At 36.3% G+C, this 19,954-nt stretch overlaps 1 protein-coding gene across 1 annotated transcript; it reads left to right on the top strand.

Annotated features, from left to right (window-relative positions):
- The first annotated feature begins 101 nt into the window (after positions 1-101).
- DCAF17 (DDB1 and CUL4 associated factor 17) lies at positions 102-19,761 on the top strand. The gene is made up of 14 exons (XM_039711057.1): positions 102-540; positions 1,792-1,895; positions 3,779-3,869; positions 4,774-4,916; positions 5,696-5,774; positions 5,923-6,012; positions 8,094-8,201; positions 8,703-8,808; positions 12,332-12,474; positions 13,887-13,996; positions 14,392-14,479; positions 16,004-16,087; positions 17,462-17,617; positions 18,457-19,761. The coding sequence occupies exons 1-14, from the start codon at positions 430-432 to the stop codon at positions 18,580-18,582; spliced, it is 1,539 nt and encodes a 512-aa protein (XP_039566991.1). The 5' UTR covers positions 102-429; the 3' UTR covers positions 18,583-19,761.
- Positions 19,762-19,954: the final 193 nt, after the last annotated feature.

Below are 19,954 nucleotides of genomic sequence, written 5' to 3'. Positions count from 1 at the left end.
CGGCCAGGCCCGCCCAGCAGCGGCGGCGGGACGTGAAGTACGGGCGCGCCGAGCGATTCCCCTCCCGGAAAAACTACAGTACCCGGCGGGCCGCGGGCGAGGCGGCGCAGGGCTGTCCCCGCCTGGCGTCTGCGGAAACCGGAGCTGCGGCGGCCGGGGAAGCGCGGGGCTCCGTAGCAAGGCCTCGGTTGGACTCGCTCGCGAGTCAGGGAGCAGCGGGCCTTTCGGGCCTTCTCCCGCTTCGCTTCACCTCTCCCCGGGCAAGGGCGGGGGTTTGAGAGAAACCCGGCGCGGGCCTGGGCCTGCGAGGCTGCAGCCCTGCCGAGAGCGAGCCTGGAGCGGGGGAGAAAGGCGATCCCGCCCCGCGGGCCGAGAATATGCCCGCAGGCGGCTGCCGGCGGGGGCAGGGCCGCCCTCCGGGCGTGCGGGATGCACAACGTGTGCCGCCTCCTCACCCGCAGGGCCCACGGCTTCTATGCCAGGGATGCTGGTGTCGCCCACAGGAAGAACCTGGGACTCCTCAGGAGGATCATGTGTCAGGTAATAGGCGGCCTTGCGGCGCTGGCTGCAGCCCCGCGCGTTCGGGCTTTCAGCCGAGTGACTGAGCGCCGGTCCTGAGCCCAGGTGTTCGAGGGGCTCCCGGTAACGCTGGAGAACAAGTCTGGGGAGAAATAGGGTGCAGTTTTGATGAAGAGAGTAATGGTTACATTTATTTTACAAGGCTCAGACCTGGAAATGTACAGAGGATTGTGCTGGGCAGAACCTGTGAAGGCAGTTACTTGTGTATCTATACAAGTGTTAGATACTTGTGTATCTAATTGTGTTAGAAATTCGCTTTTGTGAGACTTTATATCACCTATTTGCCTAAGATGGCTTCATATTTAATACTAATCGTAAATTCTTAGTGCTTCATGTTGAATTTGAAACGAGTTTGCATAATAAGATAATTGGCAGAGATTTTCCGGTAAACGTAACCCCAGTTCTCAGTGAAACTGATGTTACAGAAAAAATAGGAATTAAACCAATTACAAACTGATTTTTTTTTTCAGTCAAAACAATTACTACTTCCATACAGTAGTTGATAGAAATACATTAGAAAAGAATGTGGAAGTGAATTGGCAATCATGTTGAAAACACATTTATTGGAAGTCAACTGAAGTGTCTGCTTATGTAACTAGATCAATAGGCATGCAATGTTTACTGAAATAAAAATAAGTATGTCTGAATTACACTTCTTTTTTTCTAAGACTGGAACCTTTGTTAATGGTGTAGAGCTCTTGATATCTCAAATGCATGCAAGAAACTTTAATGTGAGCAGTTTATTTCTTTAACGTTTCAGGTGCTTACTGCAAATAATGGTAAATACATTTTTCTGTCTTTCACACCAAACACCACTAGCAGAATGGAATTAAGTGTTCAATAAATCAAATTAATTACATATAAAAGAATTCTCTGCATATTTATACTCTGGGGAGTTTATTCCTTGATTTCAAAATTCTCTATGGAAGTTTAGTTGCCAGTTTTAGTACAGGCAAGTTGATGACAAAATATTCTTTACCCCTGCTGTCCATAATAGCTAATTACAAAATTTTAATTTGGTCTTTAAAAGAGACAAAATTTTCATATAAAAGGTCTGTTAGAATCTTACTTGTTTTTTATAAATGAAAATTTCTCATGTATTCAGCAGTAAAGTTTTAATTAATGTATGTTATTAAGTTGCAGGAGCCAAAGAAAATATTTTCAGAAGCAAAGTTTATTACAGCCATCACTGTTAAAACTATTGTGTTTCAGGAAAGTACTAAATTCAAGAATGTTTGGACAACTCATTCTGCTTCTCCTATTGCATATGAAAGAGGAAGAATTTACATGGACAATTACCAGTGCTGTATTACCAGGTAATAAATTTACAATTATGAGGTACTGACTTACAGATTTGAGACTGATTCTGTATTATATTGCTAATTTTACTCATACAAATAGCTGCTGTGAATTAAATGGAGTTTACTTGGGAGCAAAATATAAGCAGGTCGATAAATCTTTGGTTTACAATCTTTGAATTATATTTAGATGCTGTTTTATCTTAATGTGACACCTGCTTTGGTAAAAGAAAGCCTGATCTTTCAGGTGCAGTATAACCTCAGCTTTCAGAGCAGGAATGGAAGATTAACCCAATTTTCTAGTCTTGCACTAAAAAGCCAAATGAACAGTAGTTCTTTGTAGTTCTGGCAACTAGCACTGTGCTAAAGAGCGTGTCACAGAATCAGCCTATGTAGCAAGCTTGGTGCTATGTGAATTCTGTATAAAATAAGTAAATTATTCCTCATGTAAAAGTACAGCCTGCAGTGTGTGCTAATTTTTGCAAATGTATTTTGTAGATCAGTTCTGTGATCTAATATATTCTCCTGTTCCCTGATCAGTTGCAGAGACACAGGTTAGGAGGCAGCACAGGGTAGGGTAGAGGACAGGAAATCTCTGTGCACCAGCCCTTGTCCTTGCCTGTCCCTACTGTGAGGGAAGTAGTGTGGACTTGGAGAACGGCATTGCTGAGCAAGTTGGGGACAGAGTAGTTTTGAGATAGTATCATATACATAAAATACAGACTAGTCTGTCAGGGTAAACCACTTAAGAGTCAATTAAGTTAGTCTGTCATCCACAGCTGAGATCTCAGTCTGCTTTTATTCCTACATTATCTGAATGTTTTCAGTACTGGGTTAACCTGTCTAACATCTTTCAGGTTTTGATTTGTCTCATTCTCTCCCAAAGGGCAAAATTGTGCACAGACAAAGATTTTATTTTGTTGCCTTTTTCCCAACCTGGAAGTGAAACTCAAGATACTTTTAGTAAGGAGGGAATATAAAAGGGGATCTTCAATGAAGGCCTTCAGAGGCAGTTATGGAAAGATGTCCACAGAAGGAAGGCCACCCTTACAGGGATGAGTACACATTTACATGTTTTAGGAAATTAGCATAATTGATAAAAAGCCCCATTTAGGAGGACAAGTGGTAATGTAATTCCACCTTCCAGGTCAAGCCCCTTCTCTGGAAACCCCCCTTTAGCACTAGCTGTACTTTGTCCATGAAAATGTATCTCGAAGAGTTCTTCTCAGTCTTGGTGCCCAGGCAGAACCAAGATAGCACTGGGGCCTTGTGCCTCCCAGGGCTTGGAGCTCTGGAATTTGTTTTGTCTTTCTGCCTAGGGAACGACCATGGAAAAGTAGTGGGAACACTAGCTACTAATAAAATAGGTGACAGAGTTACAAATATCTGTGTGAAGAATGCCGAAGAATATATAAAAGGAAAAAAGGCAAAACCCAAGTGGCATAAATTGTAATTAGTAGAGGGTTTTTTTAAATATCTGAACATGATGCCACAACTTTGTTATACAAGGCAGCATTGGAAGAACCTGAGGGGAGGGTTCCAGGATGACCATTAGTTTTTGAAATACGCTTTCTTCTTAATGTATATCACTAGAGCAAGAACGTTACTATTGTTTGTTACTTAAAATAAAACAACCCAAAACTAAAAGTAAACCTGAAACTAAAAAAAAGCAACCAGACAAAAAGATTTAGAGAAGATTATCTTTTAAATATTACATTATATTAAGTATTGTTTATTAGGCCTTCTTTTGAGAGCAATTTGAGGTATGTTTGCCAAGTAAAAATGTTTAGATTTCTGACCTGCCTAAGGAGAAAGCAGGATTTATAAAACTGTATGAAGTGGCTTGTTGATAGAAAGTGGTCTATTAAACAGACTAATGATTAGCAATCATTTTTCTTTAGCATTGCACAACAGCCAAGACTAATTTATCAAAAGTCAAAGTGTGCCAAGTCTGAAAAAATAGAAGATGCTTTATTATTGGAATGCCCACTGGTAAGATCACTTTTTACTAGAACATTTTTGTGCAAAATACTAAAATAATATATTTTGATGAAACACTTAGCATGGAGTGCTTTTTCTTTGCAAACTATTTTCTCAATGTTTTTGGAGTGAGGTCATTAAAGGTTTGCAACATGTGCCCTATTTACATTAACTGAACATTTAGAGGTATACTTCTCTGAATTTCTCAATAGTGATTCAAATGCTTTTTTCATAAGCTTTCATGGAAGATTTTAAAACCAGTGCTTTCATTCTTATGCAACTAATTCTTAATTCCTTACAAAATAAATTCTACTTACATTTTTATTTATTTTTTAAATGCAAGGACAGTAGCTGGGAATTTTAGTTTTCTTCAGATCTGTTGACATTAAAAAAAACAAAAAGCAGATATACTGGAGGCCCATTGAAGTGACTCTGCCCAAAAACTCTTCTACTGTTTCTACCTGATAATTGCATAATTTTTCTCCTTCACCCAGTGTCCACAGAGCTTAGAAATACTAGCCCTATCCTTGAGGTACCTAAAACTAAAGCAGTGTAAGTATCATTTGCAGCAGTTACTATTGAGTTATCACTGAATGTTTTCTGAAATACTTAAACAATTTTCTCTTCAAGACTGGTATCAATTAGATCAATAAGCTGTTAATTTTTGTAAGGCAAAGATTTTTTAAAGGGTGCCTTTTCTAAAATAGGTAACTGTCTTGCAAAAAGTGTGACAGCAGATTATTTATGTCATAGGTTTTGGCATGGACATGAGCTTAGAGATACTGATCTGATTAGCAGGCAGCTTTCCTCCTTCAGTTTTTGAGGAGTGTGTATTTACTTTTGTGTTCTTCTGTGTCAAAATGTTTTGTATCCTCCTGATAAAAGCATTTCTCTAATAGCCTTTTTTTTAATGTAGGGGGAAATGCTACCGAGTCCATCTGATTATAAAGCTTCCCTGATAGTCTTGACAGTGCAGAACTGGCTTCTACGTCTCTCTGCTGATAGTGGAGAAGTACTGGAAAAAGTGTATCTTGCTGGTTCCTGTTGCAAATTCTTCAGGTATTAAACAACAACTAGGCTTTATATCATTTACAATCAGTAGTAGTATAGTGGAGAAGGAGAGCTTAATATAATTAACAGTGACTAGTACTATAGAGGAGAAGGGGAATCGTGTTATTTTAGTACTGCCCTATGGCTGACAACAGGCTTGTTAATCTAGAACATTCCCTGGAGTGCTGTTCCTGCATGCTCTTACTTGTAGAGGAATTTCATCTACTTTAGTATTACAGTGTCAAGTTTGGTATCAAGTTCCACAAAACCTAGCCTACTATTTGCTTTTCTCTGACAACTTTACAGCATTTAGTATTGCAATGGCATACCAGGAGAGGACTTTAAGAGCTGAAAAACAAACCTGATCAAACATACAAATTATATGTTGTTTTTAATTTGCCAAGGTTCTTCTCCATAAGGTAGCCATATTTCTCTTTTAAAGCAGGGCAGTTACTGCTTCTGGTAAACTGCTATTTTTTTGGTTTTCAGAAAATAATATTTTCTTTATGCTGAATGATAGGAAAGTGGTGATTATGAAAGGAAGGAGAACAATTAAGATAGTGAATATTCACACTTTCCAAATTTTTCTCACAATCCTGTATGAAATAAGTCATTCCTGATTCCATGGATTTCTGCATTATTGTAAACAGCACCTCTTCCAAATCAAATACTGAAGTTTCTCTGGGCACAGATATCTGCTTAGTTATAGTTGATTATATTTTATGTGAATTAGTATATTAATAAATGGTTTTTAAGTGGTTAAGACAGGCCTTTCTTGTTGCAAACAGGTATCTGAGCTGGGATACTCCTCAAGAGGTAATGATTGTAAAGTCTGCTCAGAATAAGCTCCCTGCAGCAGCACGGCAGGTAAGTGTGTTGAAAAACTCACTTTTGCAATATTGATTAAAAAAAAAAATCTACAAGCACAAAGATGGGGACATTATACTTGGTTACTATGGAAGAAGATAAAGATGTCCTACCTTTAATAACTATGTTTGGTATTGTTCCTTCCCAGGCAGGAATCCAACAGACTGTATTGTTTTATCTTGCTGTATTCCAAGTTTTGCCCCTTTCATTCATTGGAATGCTGGAAATAAACAAAAAGGTAAGTTAATTTCTCTAATAATATGGAATCTGTAATGTAGTTCTATGACAGCTGTAGTTCAGACACTTATTTCAAAAGTAAAGAAGCTTGTAAAAGCAATTGAAACATTAATTAGCAGCAGACTGAGTATCAGACAAAGTGTTCTTCTGTCTGATAGGGGCGTTGGAGCAAATAGTCTTAATTCTAAGGACCAGAAGAGAAGATACAAATGAATTCTCTTACTGGGTTACTCTTTGACATGCAGCAGGATTTAAGCCTTTTCTTAGAGCAATCATAAGAATTAGGGAACCCTAAAGTGTTTGTACACTTCTTTTCACCTCCTTAAACACAGATGTACCTCTGACCCAGTCCTGATAATAGTCTATGAATTCTATATGCAATTAAAAATGTTTCACACTTTTATTATCACTGTTACTGAATGACAAAAGCAAATATATTTTGCTTTATCAGCCAAGAACAAGCAACCTGAGTTCAGTTTCTGACCTATAAGTAAGTGTATATACTTGGGAAGAAACTTTGAGCCAGATTGTAATTTTTATTGTTCTATTTTAAGTCAAGAAGGCTCTGGATACAACTTACACATGAAACAATACAAACATGGAAACTGTCTATGTAGGTGCTGTGTCTTTTAGGGTCCAGAGTTGTAAGCTGGAGTTTTAGCTGGTGCTAGGTTGGGTTGAGGCTGTAATTGAAACTGGGCCTGGCAAGTAAAGGCAGGGGTTTAAACTTTTTAATCTGGGCCCATGAAAGCTTGGGGGTACTGTGTATTGTTCTGTTCAAAATTAGTATTTAGGACTGGAAAAAACGTTACCAGTATTAAAGGTGTTTTCAATCTGGTTAGGAATGGCATGTCAGATTCATCATGGTCATAGTAGGCAAACATGTGAAGGAGTTCTTCAGCTGAGTCTGTACTGAGTACTCATCAGAGAAATTGTTAAAACTGTGATGGACAGGGCAGCATTTGGGATGTGAGCATACACCCAACAGGAGATGCAAGCAGTGCCAGACCTGACACAAATCAGTGGAATGTAACTGCTGGATTGGATTTGGGGTTAGTGTTACTGCCTAAGGCTGCAGAATGCACCTCATGCATCTGCTTTACTGAGATGTTATACCACAGCACATTGTGAGTTCAGAGTGGCTGAGGTCTCAAGGATGAGACTTCAGGGTTGGAAGATTATTAGAGTTTGTGTCTGAAGTACACTGAGACCTAAGCTAGCAAATGTATTGAGAAAGAGCCATAAAACTAAATAAAAGGCAAAGTCTCAGGAGTGAATTTGTCTTTCAGAACCAAGTAGATCACAAAATCGCTAGTAGTGTTAAGATGTAGGTGTGGGTTTCTTTAGTTTTTATTGGTTTTAAGCCTGTTTTAACTGGTTAATTGCTTTTTCACATAGTGAGTCAGATTAAAGAAAACTACATTTTCAAGCATATCTATTAAAAAAACCCCCTATCAACTTCACATGTTGGTATTAATTAAATATTAAGAATTAGTTTGTGGGGTTAGCTCAGTGATGTGTTAAGCAGTGGCACAAATGAATAGTGCATAATTATTAAAAAAGATAAGTCAACTTCTCATGTATATGTCTAATTTGGATTCACAGAGAACCTTTTACTCTGTGACAGCTGGATAATGTTGTTTTAGTACAGCTGTATGCAGTCATAGAGTTGTGATTAGACTAGTATTTTACACTGAGGGTGAAGAAAGAACAGAAGATCTGAAATCAGGACTTTTAGATTGAGTTGCTAGTTTTGCTAACGTGGGATGCTGAATAATATAATCTATTCATGTATGATAATAACTGGGTAGCATGATATGAAGATATACTGAGAATTGATTAGAGTATGGATCTGCTTGCAGAATATGACTAATGTAACCTCAGGTGTTACTGCAGTGCAATGGATTAAAAAACTCAGCAGAACAGATGAGTTACAGAAAACTTGAACTTAAATACTGATCATAGAGTTTGGTCAGAATGAAAAAAAAAAGTGATTGCAAAATCAAGGACATAATGTCAGTTTTTGTGTTTTCTCTCAATTATTTCTTCTCTAATACAATTTTTTACTTCATTTTATTCCAGATTTTTGGTAATAGTGTGACAGATGTTGCTGTTTCTAATGGAATCCTGATTGTAATGTATAGCATGGGTCTGGTCAGACTCTATAACTTCAAGGCCATTTTGGAACAGGTAATGAAATAAAGAGTTTTCATAGAGTCCATGCTATTTTTGGGTAACAAGTCATAAATATTCAAGTACTGTACTTAAGTACATGGGCTATGTAGGTTCCTACCTAGATCTATTTACAGTCAGAAGATAAAAATGGACACACTATCGGAAAAATTACTTGCAACAGTTACAGGTGGCAAAACATGAGATACAGGGATAGACAGGCACTTCTGGGGAGTTACATAAATGTTACCCCAGATGTGCTTCTCTCTACACACCTAGTCTGTAGTTACAGATGGGTGTTAAGGCCAGAGACTGGTGGGCATGGGGAAGTTTGATCTCAAACAGAACTGCAGTTAGACATGTGAGTTTATGTCCTTCCAATCAAAAATCCAACAATAATTCAAAAATAAGACCTCAAGCAGTACCCAACAAGATAAAGAATGCAGTAGTAATAGAGAATAAAACTAAACAGCAAGTAAATATGCATCTCTAAAGCTAAATTGTTCTGTATTATTTTAGTTCATGGAACAACCATTTCATTTGGGACAAGAATTCAACTGGAATGGTCAGGTGGGAGTTGTAGGAAAGTATCCATTTGGTCTTCCATGTAACATTAAAATAACAGGTAATTATGATCTTTGTATTGGCTTGACTGTGGCTTTTTTGGATTGATTGTGGCTTATTTCACACTAAGAATATTAAAATTACTGTGCTCATATTGTGCTGTAGCTGTATTTCTGGATTTACATTATAGTAAAATGTGCTTTGCTTTACTTCTAATTACAGTAATAATTATATAGGAGCACACCAAGAAAACTGTTAGAGCAACTAAGCTATCTGAAAAACTTTATAATCAATGCATGAAATGGAAACCCCTTTCTTTATTTCTGAGATGCAATTGCTCTTGAGAAAGAGGAAGGACTAGGATATCTGTTATTAGCAGCCAGAAACAGAATATGGTATGTAAGCAAAAGATGTGAGAACATTAACTTGCAGAGGAAATTCAAGGAGACTGAATACAATTTGTCTGATTTGAATTTTGATAGTCTAAGTTGTCAGAAATGTGCTGATTTCAGTAAAATGAATTCCTGAGAGAATAAAACATTATTGAAAACAATTCTAATGCCTCAAATCATTAACTTATAAATGTTCTGCATTATGTAATGACTTCTTTCTCTAAAAGTAAATAGTGGCTTCTGTTCATGCACTTGAGATTAGAATTTGGTGCTAAGAATCTTAATGAATGACCAAAGCCTGAGACTTCTTTTGAAATTTATTTTCTTACTTTAAAAATACATTCTCACAAGCCTACACTTGAGCCATCTAAAAAAATGTGAAGGTTGGTTTCACAAATATCAAAGAATGCATTTATTTATTTATTTTTGAATGTTTCTGTATTAAATTGTTTTTTTCAGGTGATTGTCCACATAAAAAATGTCTTTTTTTTTCAGTGTCCGATAATAAGAGACAAATCAATCCAGATTTATATACCTGTATTAAATGGTTTTTTTCAGGTGATTGTCCACATAAAAAATGTCTTATTTTTTTTTTCAGTGTCAGATAATGAGACAAATCAATCCAGATTTATATATATAAAAATTAGTGATAAAGATAAAAGATAAGGTACAGACTTATATAGTGAGGTTATAATTCAATATTTTATCAAAATAGATTGCTATATTTGATGTCTCAGTTTTTGCAAAGGGAAATCTTCCCCCATTGTTGGTCTTCATCTCAATCTTTGAAACCACCAATTAATGTTAGGGACTAGTGGAAAACCTGCTGTGGGGAACTTTAATAGGAAGATTTGATCTCATGGCTTATAGATCATTGTAGTTTTTAGTTTTGAGATTTAAAACCAGTGTACTGGAGGAAAACCTTTTTGATCTTTAATCATATTCAGGAATTTGTGGTTAGAAAGTTTCGAACCCATGACGTACAGTTTTCACGCTTGCTTTTTGCAAGTAGTCACATTCCTGCGGTTTTGGAGTTGTTTTCTTTCAAGAATGAGATGGGCAAATGCTTCAGTGAGCAAGATCTCAGCAGTTTCAGAGTGCAGCTTGTATTTACTGTAATTTAACTGTGTGTAGTCTTCTTTCTTACTTAAGTCCTAGCCTCCCTACAGAAATTGCCTGAAGGGATGGGCATTATTACAGTACTGTTTTTATGATGTGAGGTACCCAAAAGGGAGTGTACAGAGATAAAAACTTACAGGCTAAGAGGTACTATGCTACAGCTCTGAACTGCTGCTGAGGAATTGATTTTGGTCACAGTGTGTGATTTTTTCTGAATGGCCCAGAACTTAAAATGGTAGTTTGATTTATTGTTAGCTGATACAGTAATTTCAGGGGAAAAAAGCAAGAAGGATACTTTGTAGAAACCTTTTCTTGTTGTTATTTCTTTGGTTTTATTTGCATGTAGAACACTTGTTAGTGCTGCGAGGAACAGCTTTGTCTAGATATGTTTGCAGAGTTTAAAGCAAGTAAACAAAGAAGCTCAACTGGAGATTGAAACTGGCAAGACTTGGGAAAGGACTTGCAAACAATAAAACAGGAGATGTTTAGCAACAAGAGCAAGTGACATACAAGTGGGAATGGTGGAGTTGAGGCAGCAGAATCAAATTATCACAGTGGTTTAGGTGGAAACCATAATAGGAGAGGCTGCTTATTTTATAAGCAGCCTCTGGTACTCAGTATTGATATACTACTGAGATACATTTAACTGTATAATTTAGTCTATCTACCAGAATTTTTGAGGGACCTTGATATATAAGCTTTATTTTAAAGGTTGTTTGGGTAAAATGTCACAAACTTGCTTATCTAATTTTTCATGATCTGACGAATTTTAGTATCAGTAGGTCCTTTGCTTGTGCTTCCATCTTCAACATTGTCTACATTTCCAGCAGATGCATGAGTTTTTTATAACATATAGTTTATTATCTCTTGCACAGAATTTCCCATTTCCTATGTGTCATTCCAAAAAGCAAATGGGACACAGCCACTTTCCAGCTTAGGAAAGACTTCATTTCCATTGGCAGTGAACTAATTCCATTCAATCTAAATGGCTGAATTGATGGAAACATGGACAAAGGAAGAGGAGAGAAGCACTCCATAAACATAATATGTGATGTCATGTGACAGCATCATTGGCATTAGGATAATTATCTAGACAAAGCAGGAAAAGAACAAGTCAAAATTTGGATAAGACCTTTGGGACTCAAAGTCCGGATAAGAACCTTGTTTTCCTTGCACTATTTGGGTTTGGGTTTTTATATTCTGCCTGTTTAAATTCCTCTTGTAATTGCAGATTTTCTCCACGTTTTGTCAGTTTTTTTCTCCAGCTTTTCTCTGTACTGTTAGAAAGACCTGATCTTCAGTCTAAAATTGATTCAGTTATAGCAGCTGTAGAAATTGCTTTAATTTAGCTAGTTGGCAGAAGTTGTAAAGTTCATTTCATTAAAAATGCCTCTCATTTAGTAAAAGGAAGACTTGTACTAATGGCCAAGTACATCTCAGTAATTTACCCCAACTGAATTGAATGGAAAACTAGATACCTTTTGCTATTAATAGCAAAAAATTCTATATTTTGATTGATTTTTATGGACTCAGCTACAGATTGCATCCATTGTGGTACACACTATTTTGTTGTATTACACAAAAGAAGAGAGCAGAATCTGAATATTCTATCTTCCTGCATTTAATTCTGTTATTTGAGGTTGCTGTTTGCTGTTTCCAGTTATTTATCACTGGTTTTCTCAAGAGAATAGTGACTATCTTGATATGGTCTTAGATCTGTTACGTGTGCAACATTTCTCAATCAGATGAGCTGGAATAATTTTAATTATTTGCTGTGTCTTTGCTTGTAAGTCAAAGGTACTAGAAGAGTATTCAGCAACAAGATGTGAGAAGGCAGTAACCCTCCTTCTGAAGGGAGGGAGGGAGGGAAGAAGAGGGAACTGCAGATGTGCACCTGGATGCTGGGTGAGGTAGCATAGCTGGCACTAGAAAACAGTTAATAGCCAATGTGTTTCCACCAATCTTCAAAAGTTCTGAAGAATTAGTAGCTTTATTGGAATTTAGAATTGTAAGGATCAATGGAATTATGACTGTTCTGCTACTAATGGTGTTAACATTACCAAATATTTGCAGATACCCCACCTTTGCTATTTGAGGCTTCTTCTCTGGAGAATGCATTTCAAATTGGAGGTTACCCTTGGCATTATATCATCACACCAAACAAGAAAAAACATAAAGGAGTCTTCCATATTTGTTCTCTGAAAGACAATGCTTTGGTAATACATTCATAAAGCAGCTTCTCTGAAGTTAATGTGTATTATGTTTGTCTTCATCTCGTATTCTGAGTAGGTTACAATACCTTTGTTTACCAGTGTAGTGCTTTCACAGGCCTCAGCCCAGTATCAAATTAGCTGTCCCATGGAGTCATGTGTAGAATACTTTCTTCTGAATCAGTACTGCTTCTCCTATTTCCTGCATTCCAATACAATAGTAGTGCAGTCAGAGCTACACAGCACTGTATTCATGACTTAGAAGTTAAGTCTCATTGCCTGTTTCCTTGCGTGGTAACATCCTAATGCACTTCTGATTAGTCAGCCTATTAAATGCTTACTACAGAATTATTTTAAATTTTATTATATTGCAGAATAAATGTCCTTAATGTTTGTAGTTTATCTTTGACTTGTACCTTCTTTCTCTCCCTGAAAGAGAAGGTGGACCAGAAGAGAAAGATTTGATTGCTCAGTTTAATTCTCTTCTGTCCCTATAAAGGTTTTATTAGTTCGTTTAATCTGCTCCTAATTATTTTTGTTTATGTACTATTCATCATATGAATACTATTTTTTGTGAGCTCTCCATCTCAGCTTTTATTTTGAATGTGGAATTGACCTGAAGATCATTCTGTATTTCAAACAACTTCTGTGCCTGTTAAGAGTTTCTTGACTAAATAAGTCTCATCTGTAAACGTCCTTATCTTTTTTCTTGCCTGATCAGTTATTTTCCCTCCTTATTCTCAAAACTGATGTTCCACAATTGTAGCTGAAGATCAATTTTGATTCAAATGGGCTTGCAGAATCCTTTCTCATCTGTTTTTTCCTATGTGGATTCACGTTTTTGGCAATTTGAATGATCCATGTCAGTTAAGTTTAATAACAGAAAGCCACTGCCCAAATCCTGAGATTTTGACTGCCTTGAATCTGATTGCTAAAATCACAAGGTATTCCAGGCTTACATGCTCCACAGATAATTTGCACTAAAGAGGCTAAGGCTGAGGTTTGAAGCTCAAGTCAAATTCTGTGCTAATGTTTATCTCATGTCTTTTCACATGCCATCTCCTGGATACTCAAATAGCTGGAACTGTTGAAGTGTTTGCACAGAGTGTAGGTTAAATATTCATTCTGCTTAGTTTCAGGGCAGGACAATATATAGCTAAGGTACAAGGTTATTGCTAATTGCATATTAAAAATCTCAAAACTACTTCACTGAATATCTGAAGAATTAGAACTGAGGTTTTTTATTAACATTGTTGTTGGTTTTATTATTGTTCCATTGCCATCCTTTCTGGTCATGTTTAGGAGCAATACTTAAAAATCTCCAGGGTTATATAGTGAGGAGCTCAGTATTTTCTCTTTAATTAGATCTGTGAGACTTTCAAAATACTAATATTCTAAGCTTTTCTTTTCTTCTTCAGGCAAAAAATGGCATACAGGATATGAAATGCTGTTCACTTGAACCTGACTGGATATATTTCCATCCAGATATGTCAGGTAGAATAATCCACGTGGGACCAAACTTGATAAAGTATGAGCCTTTTTTATTCAAATCTTTATTCATTAGAGAAGTTGCATAATTGCATAAATTTAGTAGTCTGACGAATTGCCAGCCCAAACACTCATCAGACTATAGAAACTATAAAATCTATTAATTTGTCAGAATCAAACATTCTTCTAGAAACATCTGCAGATTTCTGTGTGACAAATGTGAGCACTAGAGCCCACAGTTTAGGTTTTGGTATGAGAAATACTCAAGGACCACTGTATCAAAATTCTATTGGTAAACATAAATTACAAAAATAACTAATTTCCATTTTATTTATTTACAATGTTTTAGTGTACTTGATTAAAAAAATTATATAGAAATTTTTTAGTAAGCAGATTATAATACATTACTTACTTTGTAATTTGTTTGTTTTGTAGAGTCTTAAAGCTTAAGGAAGTTAAAAATCATGCAGATCAAATGGAGATTGCAGAAGATTTTACGATTGTAGCCAACAGAGAAAACTGTGTGAGTTTAGTGTCTGAGATCACAATGTGTGATTTTGAGCTGTAAACAGGGGGTTTGCATATTTGAGTAATCACTGTCTTTTATGGGATTTATCCAAGGTTTATTGAAAGACAAGCTCTGTCTTCATTGGACTTCAAGCAGTGTGAAAATAATTTTGAAAACAGTAACACTTTCAGAACAGATTTCTGAAACCTTCAGTCTTTTCTTTAGTTTTCAGTGTTCTTTAAGGTGTGCAGTGTAACCATGTGTCATGGGTATAAAACATACTTAAAGGATTTCCTTCAAATGAAGGTGCCACCAAGTGATAATTGTGTGCATCTCTGGTGCTCAGGTAAGTTGATCATACAAATGCTAGAAATGTTTCAAGTCTCGCATAACTTAGGGATGAGTCTTCCTAAGACAACAAAGACACTACATTGCTTTCAAAAGTCCATTCCTTTTCCCGGCCATGCACACCTGGCATTCTCTTGTGCCAAGTTTGGCATTCGTCTAACCCTTGGTGAGCCAAATCAGTGCTCTAACACAATAACCTGGCAGAAAAGGTGAGTACTTTCTGCTTGCTTGTTTTGCTGAATTCGAGCAGAACAGGACTGAGTCATCAGTGGACCAGAAGTGCAGAAAGGTAGAACCAAGTGTGAGAGGATGAATTCAAACTAGTGGTAGAACTGAGCTCTTTAATCACCTCAGTTATTTCATGAAGTCTTCTGTGATATAGAGTCACAAAGACAATCTAATGTCAAAAAGGTTAAAGAGCACACGTGAAAAAAATTCTAGGTAGTGCCAGGAGCTGTCATTTTGATTCAGCAGACAAGGTTATGTCTTACCTAAAAGCAAGTTTTTATAGTTTGAATACTGTAAAACGTGCAAATCTGTGATGCTATTTTTTAAGCTTTTGTGGGAAAAAGGGTTTCTGTATTAAAAATCTACACAAACTCCAGAACAAAACTTGTATTGAATTCAAAAACTAAAAGCCATCTTCATCTAATAACTTGCCTTATTGCTTTTTGAGAGTTGTGTAGGTAACTTCTGTTACAGTAAGAAGAAAGAAATATGAGTTCTAATTCTGCCTATGCTGTGCTTATTCCTTTTGACTTCTATTAAGACACTGATAACCAATTTTTAAATATTTCTGGTGTTAATGAAGTCCAGTGGAAGCAGCCGTGGTGATTTAAGATGCTACTTCTCCCATCTTCTGGAAGTAAAAGTTCAGTGAAAAAAATCAGTGGTGATTTAGCAGTCTTAATTCTCATTCCAGCATCTTGGTTCTAGTCACTTCTGTTCAAAAAATTATGGTAGCTGAGAACCTTTGCCACCTCTGTGGGACACCTCTGAATATGAGTAAACAGCAATAATATCTCAGGTAAAGTCACCAAGTTCATGAAATCATAAAGAAAACAGGGCTGTTGGTCACTGATGAGTAAAACAAGGTCAGAAAGCAAAATCTGTGGAACAGATACATTGTCAAATTCATAGAAACAACATTGCTCCGAAGTCTAGAGACACTTTTTTTATGTTTCTCCAAAGGTGAACAACAATGTTACTGTAACAGCTTCTGGTCGAGTGGTGAAAAAGCGTTTTGCCTTGCTGGATGATGACCCTGAACAAGAGGTAACTGATGTAGTGAGAGCACTTCATGCATTGCTTTAGTATTTAGCTAGCCAGAAGCCCTTCTTGTTTCGGGTGCAGTGGGTGTAACCATTGCTGTGTATATCCTTGAATTCTTTATTCTTCTTCTCTTTGTCTTCTTCCAATCGCTTCACATACTGTTTATTATCTTTTCTCCTTGGTCAACATTTGAGCTTTGTAATTTTTTTTTCTTTCAAGAACTGATCTTATCCCCCCCACAATATCATAATTCCATGTGACTTCAATGGCACAGAAAAGATATGTTAATGTGACAAACCGTTACTCTTTTCTTCATTTAAATATCTACTTCTAACATTTCTTATAAGGCATTTTATTAAATGAAAGAAAAATTTTCTTTCCCTCTGTTTTTCCTCTTGTCTTCTTTATAGTATTTCTAAACTTTATTTTTCTCTCCCAGTTACTTTGATTGGATTGTAGGATAAGGTATTTAACACTTTTCCTTTAAGTAACTATTTCTTGAGATTGAAAATACCACTTGAGTCTTAAAAGGTTATGAAAAATATTTTTTGGCTCTCTATCTAGAGCTGGATCTGTAATTGACATAAGCACAACAAGTAAAATTCATCAGTTTCTGGCAGTCACTCCTATTCTTCATTCTGAGGAAATAGATTTTACTATGGTAAAAGTACAGCACAGTCCAGTATAACCCTTAAGGGTCTGCAGTTTATTTCTATTCACTTTTTCTTTTAACCATAATAAAAGTAATTGCACACTATTTTTTTCCTGCTGTTACACTTCACTTGTGATTCCAGTAAATGTTTTTACATTATGGAAGAAAAGGACTGGCTTGAATTTTGAGTATGTCACAGTGAGATAAATGCAATTAAAGGCATTCACAATCTTTTAATTTTGGTGTCAGTTCTTCACTGACCCATAATCTGTGGAGCAAGAGAGAGGTCTGAACAGAACATACAGATACTCTTGGAATTACTCTACCCATTTCCTCAAAACCAATGATGGTTAAAGCTACACTATCTATTAGCATCTCTGCTTCAAGAACCTAAATATACTTCTTTGGCCACTTTAGAAGTACTTATTTTCTCTTTCTTATATGCTACATATAAAATACATGTACTTGCACATTAGGATTTTTCAGAACATCATTTCATTTTCTCCTGCTTAAGGAATTTTGCTAAAATACCCTGACAACTCATGTTGGGAAAAATGCCTGTTGGGTACTGGGCTCCCAAAGTTTTCTTTCGGATGAGAAGACTTAAGAACTAGAGTTTGCCCAATACTGCTTTCACATGAAGAAAAAATAGCTATGCAATTTACATAGAGGGGAATGTGAGTTTGTGTTTGATTTGTAAACTTGAGGTTTTGTTTTTTTCTAAGACTTTCAAAATTGTGGACTATGAAGATGAATTGGATTTATTGTCCACTGTGGCAGTTACTCAGATAGGAGCTGATGGAAGAGCTCACCTTGACTTTCATTGCAATGAACATGGGATTCTACTTAAGAGTATTCCATTAAAGGAGTCCTGGGATGTGGTGAGGAAAATTCTTGTCTTTTGTTCCCACTGTCCCCATACTCATTCACATACCACTTCTGTTCAGATTTCAAGCAGATATATAAGTAATGTTGGAAAGGGATAAGATTTGCATAAAATAATAATTACAACTCTAATATTCTAAGTACTCCATCAGACAGTAGTTCATTTACCTGAAAATCTCAATTGTTTGAAATAATTGGTTTTTTTGTTGTTGGTTGTTTTGTTAGGGGATTTTTGGTTGGTGAACAGGTTGTCTTTAATCTATTTCTGAAGTATTTATCAACTTAAATACTCCATGGCTAGTTATGTCAGACTAACTTTTCAACTTGTAAAGAGTCTCCCTAGTTCAACTTGAAGTACTCATGCATGAAATGAAGCGTACACCTCACTGTATATATATTTGGGAAGATAGAATGGGCTGTTTTTGAAGTACTCATGCATAAAATGAAGCGTACACCTCACTGTATATATATATTTGGGAAGATGGAATGGGCTGTTCATACAGTCCACGTTTAGGTGGACATCCAACCTAGATGGTCTGAAATTTTCAGCACTATTACACCTCTTTTATCATTGACTGCATAATCAACTTGTGATCTTAAATCAGATGCTCTGAACTTATTCCTAAAATAGGGATGTGAGAAACCTCTCAAAGTTATAAAATTCTGTCCTTTATCTTTGAAGAGTAATCTCTGTGTATCCACACAAAATTTCTGCCTGATCATGGAGTTCACCACTGTTAAATATTTTTTGTTCCTTGTGGAAAATGATACAAATATTAGCAAGTTGTGGAAATAGAGACTGCAATCATCTGAACTTCTTTTTTTCTCATTTCAGACTTACAGTCATGAAGTTTACTTTGACAAAGACCTCGTATTACATATAGAACAGAAGCCTAATAGGAGATTCAGTTGTTATGTTTACCAAATGGTATGTGATACTGCAAGAGATGATGATTCTTAATGCTATACAAAAAACCAGAAAGTGTTTAGTAAAAAAAGGAGGGAAAACTTTTGTATATATTTAAGCCATAAACACCAGCTATAGAGAATTTTGGATGCTGTTTAAGGATACTGCAAGAGACGATGATTCTTAATGCTATAAAATAAACCAGAAAGTGTTTTGTAAAAAAAGGAGGGAGAACTTTTGTATATATTTAAGCCATAAACACCAGCTACAGAGAATTTTGGATGCTATTTAAGGACTCCGTACATAGTAGTCAACTACTGTTTTTCTGGCTGAATTTAATCTTAACATTTCGTATTACTAGATAAGGTCTTGTTTCTTTTTTTCTTTGTGACACTTGCTTGTAGTTTATCATTGCTTTTCATGTATTCACCAGCTCATCATTAATGCTAGATGCAGCATTTATTGCTTCTCTTCAGCAGTAGGATTGAAATACTGGACATCAAGGAGAAAGACGTGGACGTACCTATTATGTACTATCTGCCATGATCTGTCTTACATAGTTTTACCTATGCAATGCTGATGATGCCTTAAGAGGCTACCTAAAACAGAGGCTAGACAGTGTAAAAGGAATCAAGTAGGTATTTAGAAAAAGGCCTTCAAAGGATACACCTTGGGCAGTACCTTGGAGCCTGGATGTGGCTCCACCCAAGATGGATGACAGGTCACACATTTTCACACTTTTCTAAATTTTGGTTCATTTACATACTGGGGTTAATTGTCAATTACAGCTTCAGGTTATGAAGTCCCATCCTCTCAGATTGCTCTCCTCGGTTCACTGTTGTTTATACTTTTTGGGCCTGAAGCTGCAACAGTGTCCCTGGTTCTCAGGCTGGAAAAAGGATTGTTTTGTCTAATGAAACTGTGAAGAGAACTTGCTAACACTTTGTATGAAGTTCGGAGTTATATAATAGTGCAGTACAGAATCTGGAAAATATGGAAGCTAAAACTTAAGGCATCTCTAATACAAACTGTTAATTAATCAAAGTATGTAAAACTATCTAGGATAAATTTTGTATGTAGTATGAAAATTGTAGTGTTACCATTAAACCACTTAGACAAAATCCTTCTCTTGGTTTTGTGTGAGAAATAAAATCACTCAGGTTTTCTGGCTGTGTATGTTTTGGTTTAAAGAGAAATATTAATAAATTATGTATTTTACTGATTTTTAATACATTTTATATGTGTTTACATATATATGTATATCCAAGCAATTCTCTGCCTGACCCTGATAAGGTTCAGGAGTTGTTCAGTCTCAGCCAAAGCTCCCAGCTGTCCACTCTTATTACTGTCTGCAGCCTGTCTGATACATTGGAGTTCTGTGTGATATATTCAGAATCTGCAGAATGAAAGCTTTCATTTTAAATTT

This window comes from Passer montanus, unplaced genomic scaffold (genome assembly GCF_014805655.1).
Source record: "Passer montanus isolate IOZ18808 unplaced genomic scaffold, ASM1480565v1 scaffold1, whole genome shotgun sequence".
NCBI lineage: Eukaryota > Metazoa > Chordata > Aves > Passeriformes > Passeridae > Passer > Passer montanus.
The sequence above is the reverse complement of the archived record's forward strand: the minus strand, read 5'-3'. Positions and strand labels throughout refer to the sequence as shown.

Coding starts and splice junctions, on each gene's coding strand:
- DCAF17 (XM_039711057.1), top strand. CDS start 430: ATGCACAACGTGTGCCGCCTCCTCACCCGCAGGGCCCACGGCTTCTAT. Junction 3,870..4,773: donor TATTATTGGAATGCCCACTG/GTAAGATCACTT, acceptor TTTTTAATGTAG/GGGGAAATGCTACCGAGTCC. Junction 6,013..8,093: donor TGCTGGAAATAAACAAAAAG/GTAAGTTAATTT, acceptor ATTTTATTCCAG/ATTTTTGGTAATAGTGTGAC.